The sequence below is a fragment of the Antrostomus carolinensis genome, unplaced genomic scaffold (assembly GCF_000700745.2).
Source record: "Antrostomus carolinensis isolate BGI_N321 unplaced genomic scaffold, ASM70074v2 scaffold16049, whole genome shotgun sequence".
NCBI lineage: Eukaryota > Metazoa > Chordata > Aves > Caprimulgiformes > Caprimulgidae > Antrostomus > Antrostomus carolinensis.
The window spans coordinates 12,026-23,173 of record NW_010340771.1 but is presented as its reverse complement, the minus strand read 5'-3'; the positions used below and the strand labels follow the sequence as shown (position 1 = coordinate 23,173).

Below are 11,148 nucleotides of genomic sequence, written 5' to 3'. Positions count from 1 at the left end.
TCCGGCCGCCAGACCTTATCTTACTACAGTCTGTGTTGTGAGGGGATGTTTAGAAATGTTTTTCTCCTTTCCTTGCAGGGTGGCAGAGTGGTTGGCTGTGCTGGCTCAGATGACAAGGTTGCCTATCTGAAAAAAATAGGCTTTGATGAAGCCTTTAATTACAAGACTGTTACATCTCTGGATGAAGCACTGCGTAAAGCCTCTCCTGATGGCTATGATTGTTTCTTTGACAATGTGAGTTCAGAGAGAGGGCCTTGCCTGCAGCAGGCTGTCGTTTTCCTTAAAAAATAGCAGGAACTCAATATTGTATGTATCTACTTGAAGACTACATCAGGAACTTGATACTGAGTTCCATCTAATTGAGAAATGATCTCCCTAAGAGCTTACTGCTTTCCTGTTCCCTTCCCGGACTTCTGCATCTGACTTGGGCAGTAACAGAAAAAACAAAGACCAAAAGGCAAAGCTGAATTGTTGGTGGTGTTTCTGAATAGAGACATAGGAGCCTATCTTCAGTCTCTGAAGTATGGCACGGTTTGGGGAGGGAAGGGTCACAAAGAACTGATGCTGAACAGAGAGAGCTCCAGCCTGTTCCTGGCCCCATCTTGGACCACAAGCAGTTCTCTGCTGTTGCTGGAAGGGGAGCGAGCGTGGGTGGCCTCACATTACATTGTCCAGGTGGCTAGACTGGTACCTGTAAACCAAACAGTTGAAAGGCCCACTTGTAAAATAGCTGGAGGAGCCCATAGACAGTTTCTGACCTCTCCCAGGTACAGCTGGAGTTAGCAGAGGCTGTGGACTGTTCTCAACAGGCTGTTTGAATGTGACCATCTTGTTTTGGAGGGTTACACCATTTAACAGTATGGATGCAGTCAAACAATGTCAGCTCGCCTGCAAGCCAGAGAACAAGCCCTGGCTTCTTTAATTTCCTAGTATAGCTAACATATGCATTATACCTGATAATATAATACCTGGTGCAGGGTTTTTAACTCAGATACTGGCCTAAAACTCCCTTGCTAGTTACCTGGTTTAAAGGACAGCCATCATCACCCCCTTAGCTTGTCTTATGGTGCTGTCATTCTGCGTGGTTTGCAGAGCATCCACCTTGCCCTGGCAATCGATGTGAATGTATGGTGCCAGGGCAAAGCACTTGCTTCTGTGGTGGGAGCTCCTGGTTGCTTTGCCTCACTCTTCCAAATTTCATGTCCTTTGCTGCTAAGGTCTTAAGTAAGTTTTATGGTCACATCTGTTCCCTTCCCTCACTTCCAACTTTGTGCAGAGCTCTCTGCAGCAGTAAATTTTCTCAGAGTTTTTATCCCTTAACAACTTTTGAGCACAGCACATTCCTGTCTGGGAGAAGAGAATCGTTGAGTAAAAGTTGACATCACCATGATGTGAAGAGGTAAAAGTGCAGACTGGTGTGGGGGAAAAGCAGAGGTGGTGCTTCTTAGTGCCCCTAGACATGCCCGTTAGGAGGAGGGATCTCAGGGCAAGTCCTGCCCAATGCTTCCAAACCAAGCTTTGTGAATTAGATTTGGAATTAAAACTGATTCCCTGTGTTCGTAACTAATTTTTTGAAGAGTAAGATTGAGTCCTCATAAATGTTGACTAGGCGTAAGGCTTTCTGCAGCCACTGAGTGTTTGGAGTAGTGGAACTCACCTCTCCAGCCCTTGATTTAACCTGTTGGTGTAACAATGCAAGGTTGGCAGGTTTTGGTAATGTCAGTGTCAGTCACTGGATTGTCTCTAATGCTGCACATGCTCTTGTTCTTGTAGGTGGGTGGAGAATTTGCCAATATTGCTATCAACCACATGAAGAAATATGGAAGGATTGCAATCTGTGGAGCCATCTCTCAGTACAATGACACTGTGCCTCAGAAAGGTGTGGGCTTGCTTTCTTGTGTCTAAATTTATTTCCTGTTCGGTGATGGCAGAGAGAAAGATGTGATGGGAGTCTTTTGAGGGTTTTTTGAGGTTTTTTTGAGGTTTTTTGAGTTGTTTCAATTTTTGAGTGTATGTAAGTGTGTACATTTGGGTAACTAACAACTGCTCTGAGACAGTGGGATTGTGACCACGCTTCTTGTGTGCACAAGCAGTCATCCTCCTTTGTGCACACTCATAATGGATGGAGAACATCAGCTGATTAGAAATGAAGGAGAGACTCAGCTACTTAAAACAGGCTTCCCTGGGGCCCTAAACAGATACAGATCAGTAGAAGGCAGGGGTGGTGGCATGATGCTGTTTACACAGTAAGTACTTTTAGATGAGACAATAGATTTCCCTTGGGGTTTTAGATGAGGCAGCTTAGAGTTTGGGGTTTTTTTTTTCATAAAATTTCAGCTACTGTTGAAGCTGCTGGGAAATGTGGCTGAGATGAATATTCACTTTCAGTAGTATTAAGTTTTCCCAGTTTGCCTTCTAGAAGAAATGGGAGGTCTGAATTCTCTTTTGACAACTGTCTGGCTCTGGACTCCCAGATCACTTTAAAAATAGGACAGGCTTTTGAGAGTGGGGAGACTATCACACATTTTTATGATTGAGGGAACTGGTTTTTAATGTGTGTGACTTTTTTGAGACTTAGGAAAAGCATGAGAGCATGTCGGGCTATCAAACAAGCTGTCAAAACAGTATTTCCAGGATTCAGCTGAAGCCCTTCAGATGAAGCTGAGGCCACTTAACTTCTGAATTAAGCTGTTTTCAGAAGTGTTGGGCGTTTAGCCCCACAACTTCACAGATCAGACCTTTGTTGCCCTGGCTGTCTGTCTGTCCATGAATCCTGGGTCTTTTGTCCTGGAAATTCTGTTTGTAAAAAAGAGCAGTTGGTTCTGTTTGGAACAAAGTGATTCTGTGTTTTTTACTGGCTAAAAGCTCTCTTTGTGCGTTGGGTCTTATTTTAATTTAAACTGATATTGCAGTTGGTTTACTGGTTCCTTTCTCTTGCAGGGCCTTATGTTCAGGTTCCAATGCTCTTCAAAGAGCTTCAAATGGAAGGGTTTATTGTGTCCCGCTGGAATCACCGCCGGGAGGAAGGTCTGAAGGCACTGCTAAAATGGGTTGTGGAGGTAAGGAAGGAAGGAGTAGTTTTCTGTAAGGTGTACTCAGGCCATAGCTTCCCTCTTTGCAAGGGGTCTCTTGTCGTAGCTGTTGAGGTGAGGTCCCACCATGGTACTTTTCTTCCACCTGACTTGACCTTTGAGCCTTTTGGGGACACTCAAACCATAGTTAACAGGCTTGATTGCTTCTGCTTTGTTGAGACCTGCAACATTAGCTTGTGGATTTAGATATATTCCAGAATACATGTAGGCTTTGAAAAAGGATGCTTCCAGAATAATTCAAAACACTTCTAACGAAATGAAGAGTTTCGTATTTCAAATGATTCCTCTGTTTCTCATTCAGAAGTCTAATTTCATTTGTAGTATGAACAAGGATTTCCATTGTAGTGTTGTGCTGAAATTACTGGCAAGAATGGATGTTTTTATGGAATTGGGAGCTGGGCTTAATAGAGAGTTTCTTAAATTTAATTTTTCTAAATGGAAACTGAGTTTAATACTTGGTTCATGGCTGTGAAAAGCTTGTGGGTGTGAACACTAAAGGCTAAGAGGCTCTAGCTTTTACAAACAAGGATTTGGGATGGCTCAGCTTTTAATCACCACATTTGCAATTCCATACTTCCCGATGTGTAGAGTCAGGTCTGGCTTTGGGGAAATAATGCCCTACCTGTCCATTGTTTGGGGACCAAGTAGCACTAAGTCTGTCCTGGCGTCTTTTTACAGCAGTGACTTTTGTTCCCTGTTATGACTCCAAGTAGAAGGTCTTGCAACAAAAGCAGATACTCACAATAGCTTACCTAGTTTAGCAAAATTACCCCGCTGCATGCCAGCTTGTGTATTTTAGATGAAACATACAAGCTGGAGAAAATTTGGTTGTAATTTAGTCTCTCAAAGATGGTAAAAACTAGGCAGCTGGTGGATGAAAACTCATCAATTTCCTTTCTTACTTTCGACAGGGAAAAGTGAAGTGCCATGAACAAGTCACTGAAGGATTTGAGAACATGCCAAAGGCTTTTATTGGAATGTTAAAGGGAGAAAATCTTGGAAAAGCCATTGTAAAAGTCTGAAGGTCACGTATTCCTGGGAGACTGGTGCAGGAGAACGTGATTCTTCTGTTAAGTGCTTTTAACTCACTGATGGAAAGGTGTGTTTCAGTCTTTTTGAAGGACGTTTGGTGATGATAACTTCTGTTAGTATTTGGGCTAATAAGTATATGCCAGTTGCTTTGCTCTTGAAGAACCTGAGAGTTGCTTCCCCAAACTATCACAAAAAAAAGCACCTTAAAAATTATGAACTTCATCAGAACTGTAACAGATTTAATAGTAGCTTCAACCTTTCTATGAGTTGGCTTGTAGAAAGGAAAAGCAATTCCAAAAGCTTTGCTAGCTGATGGCACAGCTGATGACTAATGTTTACCCATTGATTTGTCTCAGGATGTGGCAAGGGGGATTTTTTTAACCAATAACAAGGAGCAAAGAACAGGCTAACAACACCTGGAGATGCCAGCTTCCTCACTAGCCGGCTTATTTTTTTGACTTTCATCAGGAAATGTAGGTTTCTCAGTTATTCTAAGATTAAGGAAAGAAAAAATAAATCTATTCATAGATAGTTTGCTTGTGTTATAGTTCTATTTGTGGAACACTGTCCTTTTCACTTCCTTGCTGTTAATACAGAATGGCTAAAATACTACGAGTGCTTATTTATCCCAGTAGATCTGACAGTACAGGTGATGTGGATAGGTCACCTATTTCCTTGAGGAATTTGGCTGTTGGTGTCCACGCTTAGAGTTGACTTTGCCATGGTATTCACCTTAGCTCTCCTGGAAGATGAGATCAATATGCTGGCCCTAGCTGTGTTAAATTGGTGTCCAGGACCCACATGGTACTGAGCGAAGGGGACACACAGATTAGCAACAGTAAATAGATGTATTGAAAAAGCCAGAACAAGAACCCGTTACTACAGGATACAGACAAGTATTAAAGGTGATGGTGATCCATCTTCAGCCACTGTGGAGGACTTTTTGGTTACTTTTTAGGTCTCATTATATTGATCTGTGAATCTGGCCTTAATGTCTTCGCAGGATTAGATGCTCTGTCATCAAGAAGAGATCACTTAACTTAAAATGTAGATCAACTGATACTTGCTGAATGGACTGAACAAAACACATGTCCTGAAATACAGGTTGACTGGCCACTGGGGAAATAATGCATCTTGGCATAAGTAGGGGAGAGGTTCTGGTTGCTTTATAGGGTTTTCTGAGGAGAATGAATCGCTAGTTTGGGTTAGCTGCAGTGCTGTGGTTTTCAACTGGTCTCTGAGGAAGGTCTGTGGATTAATACCGCTCCACAGAGTGAAAGATAAACCAGGAAACCTGGTAAACCAGAAAAGGGAGTTTGTTGTCAGAAGGCTTCAGATCCACTGTGTAGAGGTCTGCTGTTGTTTGGTGGCTTTTTATTGAGAAATTTTCAGGGGGCTTGCAAGTCCTAAAATACTGAATTGTTTTTAAGCCCAGTGAATTAATGATCTCAAGTAAGGTTGTGATTTGGGAATGAACTAAAAATAGCCACATGGAGTTCCTGTCCCTCAGTCAGAGTTGCAGAAAGATTTGTCAGCTGGAATAATCCTGGCTCAACCTGCTTTCCCATAAAATACTGACCCGTATGTTCCCCTCGCTGTGTATAGATTTCACACTTCATGAATTGCAGGTGATTTTGCAAGGCTTTTTTTTTTTTACCTGATTTTACCTCCAAAACATAATTTTTTTTGTAAAACCCAAACCTCCCCAAACCTGTGAACTTCACTGGGGAACATAGCTATTTCCTACTGAAAATCCGAGTTTTCTGTTATGCACCAGGAACGCTGCCAGCATGTGAATGATGAAAATAGTCCAACGTAGTCTGGAGGTCTTGTGGTAGTTTCTCACTGTGACCTTGATTGTTCTTGAAGTTCTAAAGCTTATGGAGAAACACCTGAATTTTTCCACAAAATGCTGATGAAAATAAAAAGAAAGGATTAAAAACACTTTTTTTTTTTCCTTGACAATCATGGGGATGAGTGTCAGTGGCACAAGGTAGGCTGAAGGTCATGAAAACTCTCTGTATTTCTCCCCTCTAGTGACACAAACTAATCCCATGAGTACAGTCAGTGTAGTGAAGTTGAGCAAAGTGCTAGTGCCCAGTGGAGAGCAGCGTGTGGCTGGGACAGGCCCTTTCTGCCAACAGATGACTGCGTGTGCTTTTAGGCAGAGCACTGGTAGTACCGTGGTGGTCCAGCCTGTCCTCTGGCCCGTTGCACAAAGCCTGTGAGCAGCAAATTCTGGCTGCCATCACCCTTCCTCCTCTAACAACATCACTCTACAGGTGAGGTTGAAGGTTTTCTGGGAAAAGGCAAGCTCCAGGTGACTCCACTGGCTGCCAGGTGTGCCAGGGATCAGCTGGGGGTAGGTGCCCCTTGGCAGGGCAGCAGTCCTCCATTGCATGCACCTGTAGAGGTGAAAAGGGTGTCAGCTCTGCCCTGGCTGCAGTGCCCTCTCCTCCATGGCCCTGCAGCTGGGGCTGTGCTGATGAATCTCTGGTCTTTTTGTGCTGCCTTTCTCCAGTCCGCGTGGCCGTGTCTGTGCTGCTACTCAAGTTACACTCAGCAAGTAGACTTGACAGTGGGATTTCTGAGGCCATTTAGGATCCCAATTAATTGAGGACATAATATGTGAGAGCAAGAGGACGAGTTTATTTAATAATCTCAAATGTAAACAGCTGCAGGCTTCACAATCTGTTGGCTAAACAGCTATTCGTTTACACGTACCATTATTTCTAGAGTAGTGGTTTAACTGCTTAATGCCTTATACTTGGCTGTGCAAAATGAAACAGTCTCTAGATTAGAGGTGCTTCAGTCTAATAAGTATGGCAACTTCTGTGTCCTGTTCCTAAGCAAATTCAAGCTGGCGCTGGCGGCAATAACCTGCCTGAGCTCAGGACACTGGGGACCAGCCTTGAGGAGTTCACCATGGCCTGCTACACCAAGGGTGGCCCTGGGAACTGATGCAAAGAGCTGTGGGTTACTTAAACCAAGGAGCTATTCCTGGAGCGGACTGCTGCCTGCTGAGCTTACACATGGTCCTCCAGGATGGGTGCCCACAGGAGGGGTCAGGACAACACAGGGCAGCCACAGCTTCCATTCTCATGTGAGCCCTGTTCCGCAGCTGAATCAAATCCAACCGTAAAGCCGCCAGCATCCTTAATGCAGCCTGTATTGAAGTGAGAAAGACATACCTCAGATCCTTTCCTCTTACCTTGCTCCCACAACCCCTGACTGTAGCTGTTAATCTCTCACATCTCTACCCAGCTAGAGATCATCAGCTCCAAACAGGTCTGTCACAACTTAGCTTGCTGCTGGCCATTACCTTCAGCGAGGGGAGACACCTCCTGTCCCTGTCCCCAGCTCCTCATCACAAGCTGAACTTGGGCTCTGCTTCCTAGTGAGATGAAAGCCTTTGGGCCCATCTTGCTAAGTGGTGCTAAAACTGACCACTGCATTTCCCTTACCAGGAGGCTTCACAGCTTCTAGCACTGTTCGTGGTGCCAGCCTCTCCTCTTTCCTTAGGCTCCTCTATCAGAGGAACTAGAAATAGATGCAAAGAAAGGTGAAAAACCAAACATGATTGCTTCCCTAAGGAAATGTCATGGGTTGACTCAAGTGGAGGGGAGATGACCCAAGCCTGGCCTAAAACTCTCTCTGTGGATGCAGTTGGACTCAATGCCTGGCTTCTCCACCTCCCTAGTCTGTCCACACCTCTGCCACATCCACCCCACCCAACATGCTCCAGTTCCTGGGGGCCAGGCAGATAGTGCCACCCACCTTCCATGCATTCTCCTCTAGCCCATTACCTGGAGATACTACCATCATCACCACAGTGCTGTCAGATACGGAAAAGCACAAGGTGTTCCCAGAGCCAGTGTGTTTACAAATGATGTGTGTATAAACATAGACCGTCACTGCCACCACGTGGAGATTTCCATTTGTCACTAATTTGTCTTTGCCAGCTGCAAACAGAGGTTAAGGCTTCACACAGCTCTCGTGTTCTTCACCTCTGTCAACCAACATGGGCCATCTCAGCTTCCCCCCTGCAGAGGAAAAATTGCATGTGGATGTGTTTCCTCGACATCTCCACGAGACTTTTTCAAGTTCCTCAAACTCATCTAGTTGATCCTTATGAAATCTGGAGGCACCTGGCTGGATAAGCTTCTCACATGCCCAAAACCTCCACTGGAAATAAGAATGCCACAGTGTGGTTTAACCTTCTGCTCAGCTAAATTGAGTCCAGTACCCACTGCGGCCCAAGAAGTCCTTACCAGACTCTTCTCCCTGCCATAGTTTTGTGCTTGGTCTTCTGACCGAAGAAGACCTACAGACAGGTTTCAGCAGCAGGGATAGAGTTGATACACAGTTATTACTTTGAAGGAAGAGCAGAGACTCCATGCCATGCCCAAGCTCCTGCTGAGCCTGGTGCCCTGAGTCCTGCACTGCCTGTTGTCAGCATGTCAATGTATTAGGTTTACACAGGAACGTTTTGGTAGCAGGGGTAGCTTCTGTGAGAAGACATCAGAAGCTGCCACTACATCAGAGAGAACCAGCAGCAGCCAGCTCCAAGACAGACCTGCTACTGGCCAAAGCTAAGCCCCCTGTGATAAAATATTTGAGAAAGGGTAAAAACCAAAAAATGAAACCCAAAAATAAAACCAAAAAAGCTACCCAACAGCAGCAGGGAGAGCAGAACAGGAATATGTGAGAAAAACCACCCTTCAGACACCAAGGTCAGTGAAGAATGATGGGGAGGAGGTGCTCCTGAAGCCTGTGGTGAAGACCATGGTGAGGCAGGCTGTCCCCCTGCAGCCCATGGAGGTCCATGGTGGAGCAGATGACCTGTAGCCCATGGAGGACCCCACACCGGAGCAGGTGGATGTGGCTAAAGGAAGCTGCAGCCAATGAACAGACCACAGAAGAACTGTCTCCTGGCAGGACTTCCAGCCTGTAGAAAGGATCCCATGCTGGAGCAGGTTTTCTGGCAGGACCCGTGGCCCATGGAGGACCCACACTGGAACAGTCCATTTGCAAAGGACTGTATCCCATGGACCCCACACTGGAGCAGGGGAAGAGTGTGAGGAGGAAGGCACAGCAGCACAGCAGACATGTCATGAATTGATCACAACCCCCATCCCCCTGCACCACTCAGGGTGGTGAGGAGGGAGGTGGAAGAGTCAGGACTGAAATTGAGCCTGGAAAAAAGGGAGAGGTAGGAGAAGGTGTTTATAGATTTGTTCTTATTTCTTATTTCCCTACTCTAATTGCCATAAATTAATTTCCCTAAGCTGAGTCTGTTTTGCCTGTGACTAACTGCTGAGTGATCTCTCTGTCCTTATCTCAAGCCACAAGGTTTTCTGTCATTTTCTCCCTGTTCTGCTGAGAAGGGGAAATGGTAAGATGGGCTTGGTGGGCACCTGGCAGCCAGCCAAGGTCAGCCCACAGTCAGTCTCTCCCACCCCTCACAAGGGGTCAGGGACCAGCACTACAACTGTCAGTCCAACAAGGATTTCACCAGCATGTTCCTCAAGCCACTCCCTTGGGTGTCTGAAGTTGCATGTCAGAGCACAACACAGAGGAATTGCTATGCCACAGTTTGTTGGCATTGGTTAAAACAACAGAAATCGGGTTTTTTGTCCTTGCTAGATGTAGTTAGTTTTGATGAATGAATAGTAAGAATTTACACATCAGAATAATTATCAATACTCTTAATGGAGTCATTTGGAGGAAATCCAAGTCTAACTTCATCCAGGTCAAGGCAAAAATGAAAAGCAGGTGGTTAACGGGAGTTGAAGTTAAGCTGACTGCTGCAAGAGAAGATGTGGATGAGACATGTGGGTGGGTAAGAGAATCCTTCCCCCAGTGCCTGACAGCAGTTTCAGAACACACAGAGTTAATGTGATCTTACTTTACTGCAATTTAATCACACACAGTTCCCTTGTCCAGTCACTGCCACCCCTTTGCCCTCCTCTCTCATAAAGTCTCATTATTCCAGCCATGCATCCCAACTGCTGTGCTCAAGGAAATTCTTCTCTTCCTGTTGGCCAGCCCACTCTAAGGAAGCAAGCTGTGTAACAGGCCTGCAGACAAAAGCATCTTGCTCTGCTGGTTTGACAGCAAGGGACAGATCCCAGCCATTTCACAGCCAAATGAAACAGACTGCAGTCATTACCTGAGGGGAGGAGAACTTCCCAAAGCCTTTACTTCTAGAAAAAAACTTTATGTTTTCTTTTTTGTCATGTACATCACATTTCTTCCAAACATTCAAGTCAGTTGGCCATCTACCACTTCCTTCTTAAAGGCATCTTTTCAGATCACTGGATCAAAGCAGACAGTTCTGTTCATGCAAAGAGCAGTTCACAGAGTTCAATGGAAGAGTGACTCTGCTGCACTGCTGTCTGGCATGGCAATACTGGTCTCCTTCACATGAAAAACAAGTGAGCAGAAGAAACGCACCCACTGAGCTCTCCAGGGTAGTACTTGCTACCCCTGGGGCAGGGCATCCAAACAAAGTCTTCAGCAAGGCTACTTGTACCTACTCCATTTAGGGCAAAATGTTTTTTTTCTCCTCTATTTAGGCTTTGTTAAAGGCTGAAACCCCATGTTCTTGCCTGTCAGAAGACTCAGTCCAGTTCCTATCCTGAGCTGGGTTCTCTCCTCCCAGTAGGGGCACTGGTGCTGTAGGAACTGAGACTCCTTACATCTCAGCTAGTATAACCATTAGGCTTTGCTTTCCATCACCTAATGACAAGGACCAACTTCAAACATCCAAATTCTGACATAGCTACACTTTTGAAGAGAATATGGTTGCTGGTTCCTTTAAAGGGAAAGCTGACCCAACTCAGAATCACAAAATCAGAATGTTAGGGACTGTAACACTGTTTATTCCTCAAGGAGCCAACCAAGCCTTGAAGAACACCTCCTTTCAAAGAAGGCTATGCAAGTTATCTCCATCAATCACACTATGCCTACATGCCAGTTCTCAGAACAGGAGGATACTGCAGCACAGGAAGCCAAAGACTCA

The 11,148-nt window shown here is 45.1% G+C and overlaps 1 protein-coding gene across 1 annotated transcript; it reads left to right on the top strand.

The window, feature by feature from the left end:
* Positions 1-78: 78 nt before the first annotated feature.
* Positions 79-4,164, top strand: PTGR1 (prostaglandin reductase 1; the record flags this gene model as incomplete). Its single annotated transcript, XM_010176285.1, has 4 exons — positions 79-234; positions 1,774-1,879; positions 2,941-3,059; positions 4,004-4,164. Coding segments are annotated over 4 exons (492 nt in total), but the record flags the coding sequence as incomplete, so codon positions are not given.
* Between the last annotated feature and the right edge of the window lie 6,984 nt (positions 4,165-11,148).